This window comes from Scomber japonicus, chromosome 12, assembly GCF_027409825.1.
Source record: "Scomber japonicus isolate fScoJap1 chromosome 12, fScoJap1.pri, whole genome shotgun sequence".
In the NCBI taxonomy this organism is placed as follows: Eukaryota; Metazoa; Chordata; class Actinopteri; order Scombriformes; family Scombridae; genus Scomber; species Scomber japonicus.
Window position 1 is genome coordinate 33,969,516 of NC_070589.1, and position 21,755 is coordinate 33,991,270.

Here is a 21,755-nt window from a genome sequence, read left to right on the forward strand (position 1 = left end):
GTCATGGTTGTAGAGTCATGGATCGGTTGTAGAGTCATGGTTGTAGAGTCATGGATCGGTTGTAGAGTCATGGATCGGTTGTAGAGTCATGGTTGTAGAGTCATGGTTGTAGAGTCATGAATCGGTTGTAGAGCCAAGGATCGGTTGTAGAGTCATGGATCGGTTATAGAGTCATGGTTGTAGAGTCATGGATCGGTTGTAGAGTCATGGATCGGTTGTAGAGTCAAGGATCGGTTGTAGAGTCATGGATCGTTATAGAGTCATGGATCGGCTGTAGAGTCGTGGATCGGGTGTCGCGAGACTTGGAATCGGTTGGTGGCATCACACATATGCATCAACGTCTCTAAAACAACGCGAGAGCTGAAGCTGCCCATGTAGCTGCCTAGCTGGTATTATGAGTGATAAACAAGTGACAACACGGAAAACGGAGGAGGTGAAGAATGACAGCATGAGCCTGAGTGACGGAAGTGATCATATATTCTAGTGTTCAAAACACGATGCTCAGGCTGAAATGTTCTGTGCTACTTTTACGACTGGAGTTCCCATCCAACCATTCAGCCAGACTTCTTTTTGGTCCATGTCTAAAAATAAATAAATTGACATGTGATTTGTTCAGTCCAGTGCCATAAAACCACAATGCTTGGGGATATGTGGTCTTTTACATATTTGAAAAGAAAATATTGTACTGTCACTTTCATAGAATCGGCTTCTTTAGTTTATAAAATATCTACAACAAATATTAACCGTAGAATGAAAATCGTATCGTTCTTACACTGTATCGAATCGAACTGTAATAAAAGGATATCGTTTGTGAATCAAATCGTTTATCACAGAGAGATGTGCAACCCTACTAACTAGAAAACAAGAAATGGTCCTTCAAAATAAAAGACTTGCTGCAGAAACTACCAACCTCTCAAAGTAATTTTTAATATTTTGGACCCTGCAGCTCCACACGATGTATTCCAGCTACTCTAAGCGTTATCGTCACATAGAGAACGTGCTAAATGTCACTGTGAGCACGCTGCTGTTTGTATTTAGGTCAAATCCTTCAGCATCACTCTGGATCGACTCCACTTCCTTTATAGTTTCTCTACTTTCTGCTTCATTAAATCAGGAATTTCATTATATTGTCATGTTTGGTTGTTTCAGTTCATCTCACAAAGCACCACAGGAAGAGAGTTATGTTGTTAATATGTTGTTTTTACTCTTATGTATTGATTTATTTCTGCATTTATTGTATGAAAGGTGCTATACAAATAAAGTTATTAGTATTATCATTCATGTTTTTTAATAATTTTTCAAACAATGTTGGTTTATGTCATGATTGAAGTTGAGCAGTGAGACGCTTTCTATATGTTTGACTCTGCAGCTGATGAAAAAACACATCTGGGTTTAAAACTCTGAACTTCTCCTGATGTTAGAATAAAATCTAAATGATAGTATTCACAGATATCTGGCTCTGACTAAACTTGGTAGAAGAAGTTTAAAAAATTAAACACAAATCTAAAGAATTGTTGAATTATTCAGGAGTGAGTCTGAATCATCGAGGGAATCATTAAAAAAAAATACTTGAATCAGTTCCTCACAATTCACAATGAAGAGGCTGTGATGAAATGTGTGTGTGTGTGTGTGTGTGTGTGTGTGTGTGTGTTTGAGGCAGTAAACAGCGAGGCGGTGGGGTAGTGCTACGTGTCAGGAGCCCAGAGGTTGCTAGGCAACGCTGAGAAAGGCATGTGCTACTGCAGGGGTTCCTCACATCTGCCCAGAACATGAAGCTGCTGCTGCTGCTGCTTGTTTATGCAGGTAAATCTCTTCACATCCACACACACACGCTTCCAAAAACACTGAACCCTGCACAGGTGTGACGGGCGAGCGCTGCGACCCTGACATCACAACAGAGAGAGAGAGAGGGGGAGAGGGAGAGGGAGAGGGAGAGAGAGAGAGAGAGAGGGAGAGAGAGAGAGAGAGAGGGAGAGAGAGAGAGGGAGAGAGAGGGAGAGAGAGAGAGAGAGAGAGAGAGAGAGAGAGAGAGAGAGAGAGAGAGAGAGAGAGAGAGAGAGAGAGAGAGAGAGAGAGAGAGAGAGAGAGAGAGAGAGAGAGAGAGAGGGAGAGAGAGAGGAGGGAGATCCGTCTTATCGTGTGATGAGAGTCACAGCTGCTGAATGAAAGCTCTGGAACATTCAGCCAGTGTGTGAACGCATCGCTGAGACTCTGACACATTTAGAGCCAACGTAATAACCTGCTCACAGCTGCTGCAGCCTTATCAACAAATCACCTCAGCTCTGCAACACACACACACACACACACACACACACACACACACACACACAATGAGTCCTTTCCTTCTCACTGTGAATATTTGACCTGTTTATCTCATGCTGATGATGAAATGGGCGTTTCTAGACTTGAACCAGATGTGAAGGTTTGTGCATGAATCCTGATCCAGTACATGACGCAGCAGCAGCAGCAGCAGCAGCAGCAGCAGCAGCGTCTCTCCTGTTGCAACTTTTCCCACATCTGCCTGATCCAGCGTCACATCCACAGCAGACAGACCGATCAATACGTTAACAACAACACACACAGGAGGCAGGATGGCAGTAAACAGGCCGACCGACACACACGTAGCAGAACATGAGTCACGGTGCAGCACCTCCTCCTACCTCCTCACCTTTATGAGGAGCGGTTTTCTCTTTTTGGGGTGGAGGGGAGGGGCGGGGGGGTTGAGGAGGGGGGTGACCTACCAGTAGGCGCCGGTGGAGCCGCTTGGTTCTCCTCAGGGTGCCCATGATGCGGCGGCCCATCTTTTTGGCGTACCACACAGAGTTGAGCATGCTGCTGCTTGTTGCTGCTGCTGCTGCTGCTGTGGTGAAGGTGGAGGCGGTGTGTTGCCTCCTTTGCGCCTCCTCTCGCTCCTGCTGCAGGCTGCGGGGTGGCGGAGGTGGTGCTGGCTGGAGAGCAGACGATGGGAGGGGGGCTTCACTCCACCTTGTGTCCCCCCCCTCCTCTTCCTCCTCTTCTTCTTCTTCTTCCTTGCAGACACAAACAGGGAGGCTGCAGAGAAGCTGACGGAGGAGGTGCTGGAGGAGACCAGGAGCTGCTTCCAGGAGAGGAGTGACGGAGCAGAGAGGAGCACAGTGAGCTCGTCCTCCTGCTGTCAGTTACGTGCAGCAGCAGAGGAAGCGGCAGAAGCCGGCGAGCTGCAGCCGTCACACGCCGGACTTGACGGGAAAGAGAGAGAGACGAGCCTCCTGAGGCGGATGAACCTGGCGGGGTGAGAGAGCATCGCTGAGCAGCAGGAGAGAGAGCAGCCTCCGTCTGTCTGAAGCAGACAGCAACAACAGACTGCAGGGCTGAGAGGACCGAGACCAGTGTGTGTGTGTGTGTGTGTGTGTGTGTGTGTGTGTGTGTGTTTAAAGAGAGCGCAGGCAGGGAGGAAGTTAGTCCTCTGATCTCTTCTCTCTGCAGTCTGGAAACCTCACGCAGCCTCCTCCTCCTCCTCCTCCTCCTCCTCCTCGTCTTCCTTCTCCTCCTCCTCCTCCTCCTCTTCCTCCCGTCTCTCCCAGTCCAGAGAGGGTTTGGTCCAGCTGACCTTTGTCCTACTTCAAGTCTTCAATCTTTCCTTTTTCCCAAAGTGAGTCAGCAGTAGAGTCTCACGCTGAGTTATCACATCTGTGACGGACAGCGAGGCGACGATCACGACAGCCGACTGAATCTAGAGAAGTTCATTTATCTCTCTCATTACTTCACTACTAGTTTATATAAGACGGGTAAAATCTGAAAGTAACGAGACGTACAGAAAATAAAGCAAATCTGTTGATTGAATAAAATTAATCAATTCATTTAAAACAAAATTAACAAAATGTTCTTTCAAGTTTATAAATAAATAAAATAGTATTAATTAAAATAAAGTAAAACAAACGGACGTGATTATTTTGTCTTTGTATTTCATTAATTAATTAGATTTTTCCCCCTAAATCAGAGCATGTGTAGTTTTGCATGGCTGAAAGTAACGATAAACTTTTATTTTTTTGTCTTCATTTTTAATATATAAACCTTTTACTTGCCAATGCTTTGAAACATGTTGTTCATGTCTGTATATTTTCATTACTACAGAGTTTATTGGTTGGTATCAGGTGTGTTTTACTTCAGTGAGTAAAACAGTGTAGTAATTAAATTATAACTATGTGGAAGTGTTTGTAAATTACACTTTAACTCTGATCTACTGATACAGGAGTTTAAGATGCGTTCAGGCTTCGTCAGTGACGTTAGAATTAATCACGTAGCTACGATACAACGTCCTTTAAACTTTGTGTCTACAGTGTTTCAGTGGAGACTCACAGGCAGCGCTTCGTTCCAAAACAATGACAACAAGTTTAAATTCTGACTATATTTTCCTTCAGACATCCAGTAAGGAGTACCACAAGGCTTTATAATGGATCCTCTACCTTTCAGTCATCATCCGTAAGCAGAGAAAAGACTTCCATCGCTATGCAGACGACACCCAGTTCTATATTCCTGTTGATCCTGAGGACCAGAGCTCACTTTAAAACTACAGCTCTCCTCAAAGCTTTAAACTGACTTTCACAGTCTCTTAAATGGGAAAGGGGGTGGGGGGATCTGCAGAGTTCATGGTTTAATTTAAGACCTTTAAAAGACACTTAATACCACGTAGAATTAAATATAATACCAATCTTATAGAGATCAATAACAACCAATAGCAATGACAAGAGCGACAGTTATTAACCAAGAAAAATGTGAAATAAAAAGCGATATAGTTCAATTAATTTCATATGTTTTCTCATTACGTCCAACAATCATTCCCAATAATATAACTAATTAGTCATAAATCATGACCTAGCAGCAGAAAAACAGTGGATCGATGAATGAATGGATGGATGGACAAACCACTAAGAAACTAATCATTCATTTAGGGTCACAGGTCTGGAACAATAAGCCTCACATCTCATCCATTCCTTAGGGTTAAGGTTAAAGTTCACTCAAGAATGATGTTAAACACATGATTAAAGGTTTTCAATATGGCGATATCAGATCATGAATAATTAAAACGTCTCAGCGATCATCGTTAGTATCGTGCTACGCTGCCGTACCACATCTTTTTGGAAAACGATTTCTCAGCAGAGCAAACTACATGGACTGTACTTATATAGCACCTTTCTAGTCTTTACGACCACTCAAAGCTCTTTACATTACATGTCATTCACCGATTCACACACATTCATACACTGATGGCAGGAGCTACCACGCAGGGTGCCAACCTGCTCATCAGGAGGAACTTGACCATTCATTCTCATTCACACAACGTTGGCGCAGCAATGGGAGCAATTTGGGGTTAAGTGTCTTGCCCAAGGACACATGGACATGTGGACTGGAGGAGCTGGGAATCGAACCGCCAATCTTCCAATTGGAGGACGACCCACTCTACCTCTTGAACCACAGCTGCCCCAACTATCAGTTCACATCAGGAGCCCAAACTATTAATGCAGACTTAATGCTTTAATAAAGCAGGTTTAATAATCTGACAGGAAGCTCAACTGCTGCACATCACGTTAAACTGACAGTTGGTCTGCAGGTAAACGCTGTTAGCTCGCCTGCTAACTAGTAGCACTAACTTCTGTCATGTTGCAGCTCTGTTAATACACACTGACACTTTTATACAAACATCTACTGTTTGCTGTTCAGCTCTGATGTTAGTTCAGTTCTTTCATACCAAACAGCACGTCACTACTTTTTAACAGCTGCTCTTATTGGTTTATTTATGGAGCCGTTTGTGTTTTTATGTTGTTTTATGTGAATCTCTAACTGAAGCTAAATGTCTATCATTAAGTGACAGACACACTTCATTTAAATCTGGAGTAATGTTCACTAACTTGCAAAACCAAAATGAAAAAGATTGTGATATATTTTGGTATTTTATTTCCCACCTCTACATGAAAAGCTCCAGAACAGTTGAGCGGACAATGAGATGAGTTTATTATTAACAGTGAAACTAATTTCTGTTGTTGTCTGTTGTTGTTTTTCCCTTTTATTAGTCATTATCCTTCAGTGTCCTTCACATAAATCTGTTTCTTTGTTTTCGTTACATAAGCTGTAACTTTCAAGATATTTCAAGGGGAGTTTTTATTAGGGAAGTGATGTTATCTGGATGCTGGTGGAAGGATCTCTGTTTATTAAGGTCGGTCTAAAAACAGTCAAAAAAAGACGACAAAACTTTCGTCTGTCATTCATAACTTTCCCCTGACTGTCCCTGACTGTCCCTGCCTGGATTATGCCCCCCATGACTTTCCATGACTTCCCCTGAAATTTAATGACCGACTGGAACCTTTGGCTATAAATAGAGACAGCGTGTCCTCCCAGCATCCTTTGCTGCAGTTGGGAGTGAAATGCAGCCGAGATGAGACGATGAGAAAGAAGCATTAGTGACGAGTCGTTTCATGGCCTCTGAGTCCTTTTGTCTTGTTGGTAAATGTACATCAGAGGAGCCGTAAATCTTTTAGTTTGGGAGGAACAGGAGGCCGGCTATTCTGAATTTTAATATCAAACTCCCCCTCGATCCCCCCCGCTCACTGTCCTGTTACAGAAAGCGTCACTAAATCTGTCCTTGTCCGTCTCTGCAGGTTCAACCCCCCCCCTTCCCTCCCTCCCTCCCTCCCTCCCTCCCTCCCTCCCTCCTCTATTTTCCTGCCGTCAGGATTTTCTTTGTCGCCATTCATCTCCTGCGTTGCCATGGAGAGCGAGCGAGAGGCGAGAGAGGGGAGAGAGATGAAAAAAAAAATATGAAAGGAATAATAAAAAAAGAAAAAAGAGGAGTGTACAGTACGTCCTCCCAGCCTTCAGTGCCTTTGTGAGATGTAAGGATCCATTCATTGAGTTATCGCAGGCAGAGGTGTTTGAGATAGCTGCCGGCTGACGTCAGGCTGCAGGAGACGGGCGACGGGAGGAAAACAATAAAAAGAGGAGGATGTGAGGACGTGAGGACGTGAGGATGAGATTTCTCCCCACAAAGACCGTCAACCGTGAGCAGAAACCTCATCGGCTGATGTCGGCGGTGACGTTGAAGGTGTGGAAGATCCCGATCGAGTGACTGAATCACTGAACCACTGAACCGTCGACCGGCTGCTCGGCGTTCGGTCTGACGTCAAGTACGACTGAATCACAGCTGAGCTCAGATTATTCTACGGCGACAGTCATTTTACAACATGGGATTAGTGTGAAGAAGGTAACGAAACCCCACAACGACCCGACCAGTATAAAGACAACAGCTCTCTGACTCACTGATTCACCTCCGATATGTTCATCCTTTCATGAGAAGCAGGAAAAAACATCTAAAAGTTTGCTGTTTGTCTCGTAATGATTTCAACACCAATCACTCTCTGTGTCACTGAGACCGAAAACCAACCACGTGATTTATATTTATCGACCATCTTCACACGATGGTTTTATGCAGCGTTGGGAAATAACTACGTACATCTCAAGTCAGACCTTTAAGATTTTTCTCAGAAGGGTTTTTTCCCCATTTTTTAATATTTAACATGTTACTGAATACATATATTTCTGTTTTTATTCTTTTGAAATCAATATTTTTTGTTATATTTAGTAAATAAATCATGATGTGGGCTTAAATGGAGTCACAGTACCAATTAAACCCACTTTATTCATCAAATATCTTTATTTTATATTCCTAAATCTACATGAACTAATGAATACATTTTCAAATGAGAGATAAATGTTGATTTATAAGAAATGATCTCCCTTATAAATCACGTCACAGCTGGATTTAGATTTTGGTGCTTAATGGGGAAATATTGATTAAATGAGAAAATAATGAGAGGATGAATCACTTCAATTAATGGTTAGTTGTAAATAGTTTAGTTATTATATATATTGGCTGGTTACAGCTTATCAAATGTCAAACTGCTCCTTTAAAATCTAATGATTCTGCTGTTCTCATGATAACACAACCACCACAACAACGATGGAGGCATCGTGAAACCCAAATTATAAAGAAATAAATTATAGTTTCACCACATTAACAAACAGGCAACATTTATATTAACTGTTTCATGTTACGTTTTCAGAGATATTAAAGCAATAAATAAGCAATAAATGTCTAAATCACAAAATGAAACACTTGAAGGCAGTCTATGCTAACACGACAGCCTACTGTTGTCATGGTAACACAACACGCTTTACGACTCGGGGGTTTTGCAGCGAGCGAAAAGCCAAAATTTGAGAGAAGAAACGTCTCAAAGAAAAGCTGAAACGTCTCACATGGACGACTGACTAACAGCTGACGGGCAGTTTAAGCTGATGTGGTAGATAGAAACCCATCACTGTGTTATTTATAGATATATTTATGTTATGTGGTTCTTTAATCGCTGCTATACATGAAAACCAGACTGTGAGCTTCCCGTCTCATGTGTCATATTTAAATGCCAGCTGCCATTTTTTGGGGGGTTTTGTTTGTTTTTTCTTTGTACATTTTAAATCTTATTTTAATAGAATAAAATGAAGGAAATACATGAAACATATTGAGATATGTTGGTTCTCTGTGTGAAGACGGAGCTGCTTCCTCCTGAAACAACCAACTGAAAGACCCCAAACTGTCAGAGACGATTACTGTCGACCAATTCAAGACAATTCTGGAGAGAAGGAAGAGAGTACACGCTGAGGGGAGAGGAGGGAGGGATGGAGGGATGGAAGGAAGGATGGATGGATGGATGGAAGGAAGGAGGGATTGATTGAAAGAATCTAGGAAGGATGGATGGATGGATGGAAGGAAGGAGGGATTGATTGAAAGAATCTAGGAAGGATGGTGAGATGGATAGAAGGAATGAAGGAAAAAAGGTCAGAATGAATGAAGGATGCAACGTTGGACTGAAGGAATAAAGGATGGAAGGAATGAATGTAGGACTGAAGGAAAGAATGAAAGACTGAAGGAATGAAGGAAAGAAAGAGGACTGAAGGAATGAATGAAGGAAAGAATGAAGGACTGAAGGAATGAAGGAATGAATGTAGGAATGAAGGAAAGAATGAAGGACTGAAGGAATGAATGTAGGAATGAAGGAAGGAATGAAGGACTGAAGGAATGAAGGAATGAATGTAGGACTGAAGGAAAGAATGAAAGACTGAAGGAATGAAGGAAAGAAAGAGGACTGAAGGAATGAATGAAGGAAAGAATGAAGCACTGAAGGAATGAAGGAATGAATGTAGGAATGAAGGAAAGAATGAAGGACTGAAGGAATGAAGGAAGGAATGAAGGAAAGAATGAAGGACTGAAGGAATGAATGTAGGAATGAAGGAAGGAATGAAGGACTGAATGTAGGAATGAAGGAAAGAATGAAGGAATGAAGGAATGAATGTAGGAATGAAGGAAGGAATGAAGGACTGAATGTAGGAATGAAGGAAAGAATGAAGGACTGAAGAAATGAAGGAATGAATGCAGGAATGAAGGAAAGAATGAAGGACTGAAGGAATAAATGTAGGAATGAAGGAATGAAGGACTGAAGGAATGAAGGAATGAAGGAATGAATGAAGGAATGAATGTAGGAATGAAGGAAAGAATGAAGGACTGAAGGAATGAATGTAAGTATGAAGGAAAGAATGAAGGACTGAAGTAATGAATGTAGGAATGAAGGAAAGAATGAAGGACTGAAGGAATGAAGGAATGAATGTAGGAATGAAGGAATGAAGGAATGAAGGACTGAAGGAATGAAGGAATGAAGGAATGAATGAAGGGATGAATGTAGGAATGAAGGAATGAAGGAAGGAATGAAGGACTGAAGGAATGAAGGACTGAAGGAATGAAGGAATGAAGGAATGAATGAAGGACTGAAGGAATGAATGTAGGAATGAAGGACTGAAGGAATGAAGGACTGAAGGAATGAAGGAATGAAGGAATGAAGGACTGAAGGAATGAAGGAATGAATGAAGGACTGAAGGAATGAATGTAGGAATGAAGGAATGAATGTAGGAATGAAGGAAAGAATGAAAGACTGAAGGAATGAAGGAATGAATGTAGGAATGAAGGAAGGAATGTAGGAATGAAGGAAAGAATGAAGGAATGAATGTAGGAATGAAGGACTGAAGGAATGAAGGAATGAATGAAGGACTGAAGGAATGAAGGAATGAATGTAGGAATGAAGGAAAGAATGAAGGACTGAAGGAATGAATGTAGGAATGAAGGAAGGAATGAAGGAATGAATGAAAGACTGAAGGAAAGAATGAAGGACTGAAGGAATGAATGTAGGAATGAAGGAAGGAATGAAGGACTGAAGGAATGAAGGACTGAAGGAATGAAGGAATGAATGTAGGAATGAAGGAAGGAATGTAGGAATGAAGGAAAGAATGAATGACTGAAGGAATGAATGTAGGAATGAAGGAAGGAATGAAGGACTGAAGGAATGAATGTAGGAATGTAGGGATGAAGGAAAGAATGAAGGACTGAAGTAATGAATGAAGGACTGAAGGAATGAATGTAGGAATGAAGGACTGAAGGAATGAAGGAATGAATGTAGGACTGAAGTAATGAATGTAGGAATGAAGGAAAGAATGAAGGACTGAAGGAATGAATGTAGGAATGAAGGAAAGAATGAAGGACTGAAGGAAACAATGAAGGACTGAAGGAATGAAGGAATGAATGTAGGAATGAAGGAAAGAATGAAGGACTGAAGGAATGAATGTAGGAATGAAGGAAAGAATGAAGGACTGAAGGAATGAATGAAGGACTGAAGGAATGAAGGAATGAATGTAGGAATGAAGGACTGAAGGAATGAATGTAGGAATGAAGGAAAGAATGAGGGACTGAAGGAATGAAGGAATGAAGGAATGAAGGAATGAATGAAGGAATGAATGTAGGAATGAAGGAAAGAATGAAGGAAAGAATGAAGGACTGAAGGAAAGAATGAAGGAAAGAATGAAGGACTGAAGGAATGAATGTAGGAATGAAGGAAGGACTGAAGGACTGAAGGAATGAAGGACTGAAAGAATGAAGGAATGAATGTAGGAGTGAAGGAAAGAATGAAGGACTGAAGGAATGAATGTAGGAATGAAGAACTGAAGGAATGAATGAATGAATAAATGAAAGACTGAAGGAATGAAGGAAAGAATGAAGGACTGAAGGAATGAATGTAGGAATGAAGGAATGAAGGAAGGAAGGAAGGAATGAAGGACTGAAGGAATGAATGTAGGAATGAAGGAAGGAATGAAGGACTGAAGGAATGAATGTAGGAATGAAGGAAAGAATGAAGGACTGAAGGAATGAATGTAGGAATGAAGGACTGAAGGAATGAAGGACTGAAGGAATGAAGGAAGGAATGAAGGAATGAAGGACTGAAGGAATGTAGGAATGAAGGAAGGAATGAAGGACTGAAGGAATGAAGGACTGAAGGAAGGAAGGAAGGAAGGAATGTTGGAATGAAGGAAGGAATGAAAGGTGTCATGACAGGTAATTTCCTGCGGGGGGCGCTGTGGGAATCACTAACAGAGCTGTAAACTGAATGAGGAGGAAGGACGATAACGAGATGGAGACGTAAAAAAGATGGGGGCGATTGTGGGGGGGTTTACCTGGATCGGGGGGTGATGGCGTGGTGTTTACCAAGATCGGGGGGTGATGGTGGTGGGGGGTGGTGTTTACCAAGATCGGGGGGTGATGGGGGGTGTTTACCTGGATTGGGGGGTAGGGGTTGGAGGAGCAGGAGGGGAGGGGGCTGTCCTCGCTGTGAGGGTAGAGGGTGGAGGGCGTAGGGGAGGGGAGCTCCGGGTGTCCTAACGCTGAAGAACCGTCAAAGATGCACTCCAGAGACGCTACCTACAGGAGGGGGAGGGGGGGGGGGGCAGACGGGGGCTCAGAGAGGTCAAAATACAGGAAAGGCAAAGTAGGAAGAGAGAAGCAGTTAATCCTTACAGAGAGAGAGACAGAGAGAGAGAGAGAGAGAGAAAGAGAGAAAGAGAGAAAGAGAGAGAGAGAGAGAGAGAGAGAGACAGAGAGAGAGAGAGAGAGAGAGAGAGAGAGAGAGAGAGAGAGAGAGAGAGAGCGAGAGAGAGCGAGAGAGAGAGAGAGAGAGAGAGAGAGAGAGAGAGAGAGAGACTACAGAAGAGAAGGTAACGATTAATTTTACAGCTCCTTCAATGTTATACTAATTTACTGGAAATCTTCGGAGTAGCTATTTTACAGAGAGAATGGTGCAAATATCACATAAACATGTAAAATTTAATCACTTATCTTTAACTGATGGAGAATACTTCCATTTCAAACTACATATTATACTATTTATTAGGTTGTTTCTTAAAAACTCTCTAACAAGGAACATTTCCTGTATATTAAATTACGCTTTCAAAAGAAATGTACTAAGATGAACAGTTACACAGCAGGAAACTATAAACAGCAGATTACTCAAAAAGCTTTCCAGAGAATAAGGAGGAGCTGTAAAATCAAGCGTTAGTGAAGAGAGAAGAACAAAATACCAGGACACTCACACATAAGATGTTTTATCTCAGTGAGGTTGTTCTGGTAAGGTAAAATAAAGTTAGGTGAAATAATAATTTTGGTGGCTGATCCAGAACTGATGATCTAACACAAGTTTTTCTTTCTCTTTCTGGAGAGTTTTTGACTTCAAAATGAATCAGAGTGGGGTGTCTTCTGCATAAGTAACATTAAATAGGCAGAAATTGAGTTTGTTAAGACTTTTAATAAAGTAGTAAATGTTAATAATGAAACTTGTGGACTAATCAAAATAGCAGCTAATACACCCCATAAATACATTTAACATAATCATCATCTTTCAAAAATCAGCCCGTTAAAGATGATCTCCAGAATCAAGTGTCATAAATGAGTTAAGAAACAAACTTAATCAGACGAAGCCAGATCAAGTTTTATTCAGCCTGAAGACAAAAAGAGTACAAATCTGACAATAAACCAAGAACACAGCAGAGAGTTGAGCAGGAAGAGGTGAGGGATGAACGGAAACAGACAGAAAGATGAAGAAGAAGGGAAGGAAGGAGGATCTGGATGGGATATAACAGACAGGCTGGCTGGAGATCAGGACCTTGGAGAGCTCCAGAGTCGGACCCTCCCCCACTGTGATCAATACTTCTCCAATAACCCCCTTAAAATACTTCAAATATAAACACTTTCCAATCACTGAGGAAGTTTTCCACAGCTGATTTCTCTCCACAGATCCAAAGTTTTTCCCTCCTGACATCAGCATCGTCCGATCCCGTCAGCTCTCCAGGACTAAAAACAACATGTGATCATGGGGTGGACTCTGCGGTAACACGTATGACAGCACATGAAGGGAAGCCCTGAAGCTGATGGCGCGTTGCATTTGTACTCGGAAGAGAGAATTTCCGAAATCCCAGTCGGAAATTTCAACTGGAATGACCCCAGAAGTCGGATATCACAGTCGGAAAAGTCAGAAGAACCTTGCCAGCTCCGAAACCTAAATCCAAGATGAATGCCCCCCGCTCATGTAGTAACATCCTGCTTATTAGCATTAAATCAGTGGTACACTAAACTCTGTCCTACTTCTACCTGCTAACCGGCTGAAACTGGTTTTCTGACGTCATTCCCAGCTCCGACTTCCAGCTTCCGAGATAAATGGAAAGCAGCAGCATGAGACACACGAGAACAACATGACTGCGTTCGTTCAGTCAATCATCAGACTAAACTTCTGCTGGAGAGATTCAAGAAATAATAAATCTACATATTTATTCCTCAAGGAACCAAACAGTGTTTCATCTGATGGTTAATGATCATATTATGTTATAAAATAAACAGCGGATCGTTGATTTATTAAATGTATATTTGACATAATTTAGCTTTTACACTGTAAAATGTCCCAAACACTACACTCTTTATTTTAAGGACAACATTTAGAGGAAAACTATTAGAAATATTATATTTATTGCGTTAATGTTTAAGATTCTGAACTGCTGCTACTTTTATTATGATTTTGACTATTTAATATATACATTTAAAGGCAGGTATTAGATTTCATTGTTTGCCAGCACACTGCACACTTTATCTATTTTCTTATTTTTTATTTCCTTATTTATTGACTAACTGTGTGTTATTGTGTAGATTAATTTATTATATATAGTTTTTATTGATCACCAAGATCTGAGTATGATATTTTCTTCACTTTCATGTATCTACATAGCCGGAATTACAATTTAAAGAAAGAAAAAATATCCAATTTCATATGTAATAAATCCATATTGGCTTTAAAAAATTCAGTATTGATCAGAATTGATTATGAACAACTTAACGAGACTTTTGTCTTTGTGTCTTAAAAGGTTTATCTGTTGGTAAAAGATGATATTACATTAAACTCTCAATAACTGTAAAGTTTCAGTATCTTCAAACACCAACAGACGAGATGATTTGTATTTGATCTCTGACTGTAAGAGAAGAAAATGATTAGAGACTAAATCAGTGATATGCTTGTGATGCCTTAAAGAATAATAACATCTGATCACTGTGAGCAGCTCGACTATACACTATTTTACAAGATCAACACAAGCTAAAAGAATAAGTATTTTTGTGCTTCAGATTTGTATTTTTTGTAACGTCCAGCCTGTTTAATCCTCTGATGACCCTTCAAGTGATGACTTCCTGCAGAGCGGCTCCTCCGTCATTCTGCTTTATCACCACACGGTGGCAGCAAAGCTCCACCGAGCAGCGCTGGGTCTGAACACATCAGGCCTGTTTATCCTGCATTAACCTGATCTCATGTACTCTGTAACATGAACGCAGCGGTGTGGAAAGCTTTAAACCTCCTGTCAAATATAAAATCTCAGCTAATCTGGAGATTAATCGACTCCAAACAACAACAGTGATTAATGAGTTTAACGTAACAACACTGATCGACTCCAAGAGAAAGATTCATCTATAATTCATGATCATTCAGTCTTTATTTGTTGTTTTAATATATTATTAGTTTTCTCTGTAAAACACTTTGAGCTACATTCCTCGTATGAAAGCGGCTCTATAAAGAACCTGAATTTTATTGAAATCTTACATTTTAATCACTCTGATCTTTGCGTTTAATGCTTCTACATCATTTCATAAAGAACAAAGTAAATAAAAATGACTTTAACCTTGTTATATTATATTTATTGTCTTTTAATCTGTTTAATTGTTTTTTAAGATGGTAAAATATCAAATAATTTAAAGAAAGTCCATCACAGCTCAAAATTAAGTCTTGATTTTGTGTTAAAAAGTGATCCAGTGGTTTGTGTTTCAACTCAATGTTGATTAAAAGAGAAAAGAAAAGAAAAAAACAAACATGTTAAACTGCATAAACGCTGGTTTCCCATAATGCACCTTGTTGGTGTCTTCCAAACTGCACACCTCGGATAGACTGATGACATCATTGTGACATCATCTGGGTTACACACACGACGTTACACAACAGCTTCTGACTGATGTCATCGAGCCTCTTTAACACACACACACACACACACACACACACACACACACACACACACACACACACACACAGCAGCGGCCATGAGCAGCATGGAGGGCGGCATGAACAGGAAGCACAGTCATGTGACCAAGAGGACGCCAAATTCTCCAGGTTTTACTGAACATACAGACGGCCTGAACACGCTGGGCTCACTGAGGACAGGAAGGAAGTGGAACCATTTACAGGCTGAGATATCTGCTGATTGAATTATTGATTGATTGACTGATTTATTGATTGATTGATTTATTGATTGATTGACTGACTCAGACCAAGCTGAGGTCACATGAGCAGCAGCCTGAAGAGGAGATGTTTGTTCAGTCATAGTTAAAGCTGTAATGAGTCTTTGTGTTGCTGATGTGACAGATGGAGACATGCAGGACGTTACTGTTAAAGCTCATCAACAGTTCGCTGCACACAGGAGCGGCTGTTTCTCTCTCAGACACGATTCTACAGCAGATATGTTCACTTTCATTTGATCAAATAATCTCCATTAAAAGATGTAAAACTATCACTGAAGAAAAGTTAAACCTGATTATTTTCTTCTCTGGTTTGAAGTAGATTTATAGAGGTTTATCAGTGATCCTCTTGAACTGTAAGTCACACTGAATGATATTAATGTGTTTCATGTCTGTGTGTTCAGATCAGAGTTTAGTAGTTTTGACTCTTCACCTGAACGTCTATTAAAACCAGATCCAGCTGGTGAACCCATGAAGCAGCTCGCTGAGAGTCAGCGAGTCAACGGTCCTAAAATCCTGATTGGAGGAATTTGACTGTGTGTGATGACATCATGACATCATGACAGGGAGCAGGTGTGATTGGAGTATCATGGTTGGGGCAGGTGTGATTGGAGCAGGTGTGATTGGAGTATCATGATTGGAGCAGGTGTGATTGGAGTATTATGGTTGGGGCAGGTGTGATTGGAGTATTATGATTGGAGCAGGTGTGATTGGAGTATCATGGTTGGGGTAGGTGTGATTGGAGTATTATGATTGGAGCAGGTGTGATTGGAGTATTATGGTTGGAGCAGGTGTGATTGGAGTATCATGGTTGGGGTAGGTGTGATTGGGGCAGGTGTGACAGGAGTATTATGGTTTGGGTAGGTGTGATTGGAGTATCATGGTTGGGGCAGGTGTGACTGGAGTATCATGGTTGGGGCAGGTGTGATTGGGGTATCATGGTTGGAGCAGGTGTGACTGGAGTATAATGGTTGGGGTAGGTGTGATTGGGGCAGGTGTGACAGGAGTATCATGGTTGGGGCAGGTGTGATTGGAGTATCATGATTGCGGCAGGTGTGATTGGAGTATCATGGTTGGGGCAGGTGTGATTGGAGTATCATGGTTGGGGCAGGTGTGATTGGAGTATCATGGTTGGGGCAGGTGTGATTGGAGTATCATGGTTGGGGCAGGTGTGATTGGGGTATCATGGTTGGGGCAGGTGTGATTGGAGTATCATGGTTGGGGCAGGTGTGATTGGGGTATCATGGTTGGGGCAGGTGTGATTGGGGTATCATGGTTGGGGCAGGTGTGATTGGAGGTACAGGTGTGTGAATGGGGGTACAGGTGTGAATGGGGTAACAGGTGTGAATGGGGGTAACAGGTGTGAATGGGGGTAACAGGTGTGAATGGGGGTCCAGGTGTGAATGGGGGTCCAGGTGTGAATGGGGTAACAGGTGTGTGAATGGGGTAACAGGTGTGTGAATGGGGTAACAGGTGTGTGAATGGGGGTAACAGGTGTGAATGGGGGTAGAGGTGTGAATGGAGGTACAGGTGTGTATTAGCTTCAGAGCAGCTTTAATGATCACATGTAGGCAAACAGAGAGCAACAAGCCTCTTCCTCCTTCTCTGTGTGTGTGTGAATGACAGATGAACAGAAAGACATTCAATATAAACATATTCTGTATAAATGAAGAGAAGGGTCCTAAAGTCTGAGAACAGTTTCCTGTTACAGGGAACGAGGACATGAGCTCAGACTTTATGAATGAACAGAAACAGAGAAAGAGAGAAAGAGAGAGAATGTAAAGAAAGACAGAACAACAGATCAGGTTTGACTTTACTGGCTTTTAAAGCTTCTTAATTTTAGACTGGACAATGCTGTTTTCCTTTAACAACTAATAAAAAGGTGCAAACATGCCTTCATCATTCTTTACGTTTTAAGTTGTTTTTTTTCTCTTTCTTTTTCTCATTGCTGCTCTTATATTCTATTACTGTCCACTAGCTGCTGTGATAATGCAAATTTCCCCTCAGTGGGACTAATAAAGGAATATCTGATCAGACTTTAGCCAGTAAACTCACAGCCTGCAGACAGTCTCCTCTCTCCTACCTTCATGGGCGAGATGTGAGCGTGGGTGACGTATCCGTGCACGTTCTCGATCTGGGAGAGGTTCTTCTCAGCGACCTGGACCAGCTCGGCTCCCCCCCCCTCCTCCGTCAGCTGGGGGGAGCTCTGATCCTGGGGAGACGAGTCCTCATCGTGGTGCCGGTACTTCTGGAAACACACAGAGAGAGGAGGAGCGAGGTTAGAAATCTGCTGCTGCTGGATTATTAAAGCTCGGAGGGTTTAACGCCCTGAGCAGCGTCTGACAGGAGAAGCTCTTTTTATTATTCAACCTTCTTTCATCTTTATTCTTTATTCTAAATCAGACCAGAGAAATATGCTCGTCTGTTACATCACGTTAACAAACCTCTCAAATAGAAGAGACGACTTCCAACATTTATCCTTTTCAAACATCTCACACTTTTAATATTGTGATAATACGACCGTTCCTCTCACACACAGACGCTGAAAATACTATTAATGCTTTTATTTCTAAAGCTGTCACTTATAAAACTACGACTGCTGCTCGACTTTTAACCAGTAACAGGAAGTAACTGGACATATACTGGAAAACCAAAATCAACTTAACCATCACCAACCCCCATTAATATCAACGAAACAACCAAAAAGACTCCAGTTGTAATAAACTGAGTGCAGATGTGATATTCTCCTGTGTGTGTGTGTGTGTGTGTGTGTGTGTGTGTGTGTGTGTGTGTGTGTGTGTGTGTGTGTGTGTGTGTGTGTGTGTGTGTGTTGATGAGTCAGTGTTACTCATGTGTTTCGTAGCTTCAGGAGGTTTCAGGTGAACGACTCGACCGTTACATAACCAGCTGCATCACCGAACCACACAAACCACCAATCACAGCAGGTAGATGGGTGGAAATGGATCAGATTATTGAGTTTCATCCTAGAGTCGCTTCAAGTTATTTATCAAAGTGGAATCAGCTGATATTTGAATATGTGACACTCTGATTCAAAGCTGCTCATCTCCGGATCTGTGTTTAGATTCTCTCTGATTGATTTACACTTAACATAAAACTTATTGCCAATAACAATCAATTATTACTTTATTGGTTCAGACATTTGACTACGCAGGGTTCCCGCTCTTTTCTTGATATAAATTTTCCAGGACATTTTCAGCTGTTACAATATCACCCCCCACCCCCGTATACTTTAGCGAGGGAGTCATTTTCTACAGTTATACTTTACATTTTGCTTCTATGTTTATTCCCCAAACATATAACAGATGTGCAGTCTATGGCTATAACTCATCTTAAACCATCTGTTACATGCTTAGAGATCATAACTAATGTCATGTACAGCATCACAGGAGCTGCTGCATGTCGAAGCAGAGAAGTGCTGTGTCTAAATGTTTACCTTTAAAGACAGCGTGAGAACAGACTGAGCACAGACAGTCTAAAATATTTGCGTTTACTCAAAAAGCAGAGAGAGGAGAAATCATTTAACATAGACAGATATTTAACGTTCTCTCTCATTCTCCATGATTGGAAAATTGATCCATCATTTTCCAGGTTTTCCAGGACTCTGCTACGTTATCAGCTTATTACATTAAAATACAGGTGAAATGATTATCAGCTGCTACAGGCTAACTTACTACTGAGTTAAAGGAGCCGAGGGAAGGAAGGAAGGAAGGAAGGAAGGAAGGACGGAAGGACAGAAGGAAGGACAGAAGGACGGAAGGAAGGAAGGAAGGAAGGAAGGAAGGAAAGGAGGACGGAAGGACGGAAGGAAAGATGGAAGGTAGGAAAGATGGAAGGAAGGACGGAAAGAAGGAAGGAAAGATGGAAGGAAGGAAGGAAGGAAAGATGGAAGGAAGGAAGGAAGGATGGACAGATGGAAGGAAGGAAAGAGAGATGGAAGGAAGGGAGAAAGGAAGGAAGGATGGAAGGAAGGAAGGACAGACGGAAGGAAGGAAGGAAGGAGAGAAGGATGGAAGGAAGGAGAGAAGGAAGGAAGGAAGGAAGGATGGATCAGAGCATGACTAACAGGAAGCAGGTCTCTTTCCTGTGAGCAGACTAAGCTTCACTGATCCGGTTTCACACTTCAAAGACACGTTAATCTGAACCGGATTATCCTGCAGCCTGATTGGCTGCCGGCTACCGGATGAGCCGTTATACTCTCCTGTGATGGGCAGGTCAGTTCGGGAGGAGAGCCGTCGCCGAGCAACCACCTAGCAACCGCCTAGCAACCGCCGACCGGATGCTGCTGGATGATGTTTTAACTTCAGAGAGGTTTATTAGTCACACATGGAAACTGTCCCTTGTGAGGAGCCGTAGTGTGAAACACCAGTTACCGCAGTGATTCAGCCCGGTTACCGCGGCAACGCTACCGAAATCCTGCCGGACCGCCGCGAGAAAAAAGTCGATGTTCAATAAAAACTCACAAAGAACCAAGAAGTGAAACATTAAAAAGCAAAAATACAAATGACTACAAATATTATCTATACTATATTATCTGTTTTATATCGTTATAGATTAAATAGATTCATATTGACTTTGATGACTTTATATTTATTTATGGAGCTAAAAGTTTCTGACCTGAACTTCAATAATAACCCTAACCAATAATAATAAAGAGGTTTATTTAGTGTGAACTGAGCCTTTAAATCATTTCTGAGCCAACAGACGGACGTTCGTTCATCACGCTGAACATTTGGTTAATTCATGAAGCTTTAACTCCTCCACAGTCCGAGGTGTGAACCAAGACGAGCTGACGACTCTCAGTCTGACGTTTAAACTCAACACAGAAAATCTATCAGATAAAGACGTGTTTCCACATCCTCCTTCCTTCCTTCCTTCCTTCTTTCCTCCTTCCCTCCCTCCCTCTCTCCCTTCGCTCATTCCTTCCTTCCTCCCTCCCTACCTTCATTCCTTCTGTCATTCCTCCCTCTCTTCCTTCCTTCCTTCCAAAGTTTTTATGGTTACACCACTTAGACATTTTTACCATAATCCTCTAATATATTCTCCTTCCTTCCTTCCTTCCTTCCTTCCTTCCTCCCTCCCTCCCTCCCTCCCTTCCTCCCTCCCTTCCAAAGTTTTTATGGTTACACCACTTAGACATTTTTACCATAATCCTCTAATATATTCTCCTTCCTTCCTTCCTTCCTTCCTCCCTCCCTCCCTCCCTCCCTCCCTTCCTTCCCTTCCTCCCTCCCTCCCTTCCAAAGGTTTTATGGTTACACCACTTAGACATTTTTACCATAATCCTCTAATATACTCTCCTTCCTTCCTTACTCCCTTCCTTCCCTTCCTCCCTCCCTCCCTTCCAAAGTTTTTATGGTTACACCACTTAGACATTTTTACCATAATCCTCTAATATATTCTCCTTCCTTCCTTCCTTCCTCCCTCCCTCCCTTCCTTCCCTTCCTCCCTCCCTCCCTTCCAAAGGTTTTATGGTTACACCACTTAGACATTTTCACCATAATCCTCTAATATATTCTCTCTAAATGGATTAAAAGCAGAAATTTGATGCTGGGTCCACAAAAAAAGAATGTGTGAAGTTATTCATACGTTTTTTTTCTACATTTTAACCCTTTAAATTTAAACTAAACCTCATGGACACAGATATAAACCTGTACTTTGACTGATTTGTCTTTGCTGTGGTGTACTTTGCTGCAGTCGAAGCTCTCGGTGCTTCGGAGCTTCTCGGTGAGCAGCAGATGGAGAAACATCAGGAGGCTTCGGGCAAAATGAGCCGTCACGACACTCGAAGGGGGAAAAAAAAAAAACACAAAAGAAGCCCAGGACTGAGCGGCTGAGAGCTGAGCGAGGCCGTCGGGTTACAGGTCCGACTCGCCCACACACACACACACACACGGTAAATATAACCACGGGATTAAAAAGACGGGACTTTATTCTGACATTTCAACGGCTGCGTTTTAAAATGTTAAAAGAAAAAAAAACTAAAAAAAACAAAAGAAAAGGTGACGATGTG

The 21,755-nt window shown here is 41.8% G+C and overlaps 1 protein-coding gene across 1 annotated transcript in view; it reads right to left on the reverse strand.

The window, feature by feature from the left end:
- Positions 1–1,736: 1,736 nt before the first annotated feature.
- LOC128369819 (disks large homolog 1-like) overlaps positions 1,737–21,755 on the reverse strand; it is an 85,761-nt gene continuing 65,742 nt past the window's right edge. The window contains exons 4-7 of the mRNA XM_053330896.1: positions 17,808–17,972; positions 11,684–11,827; positions 2,742–2,948; positions 1,737–1,883 (exon numbers count right to left, since the gene is read on the reverse strand). Of these exons, the coding sequence (XP_053186871.1) occupies positions 1,737–1,883; positions 2,742–2,948; positions 11,684–11,827; positions 17,808–17,972 (663 nt within the window). The remainder of the gene's footprint in view (positions 1,884–2,741; positions 2,949–11,683; positions 11,828–17,807; positions 17,973–21,755) is intronic.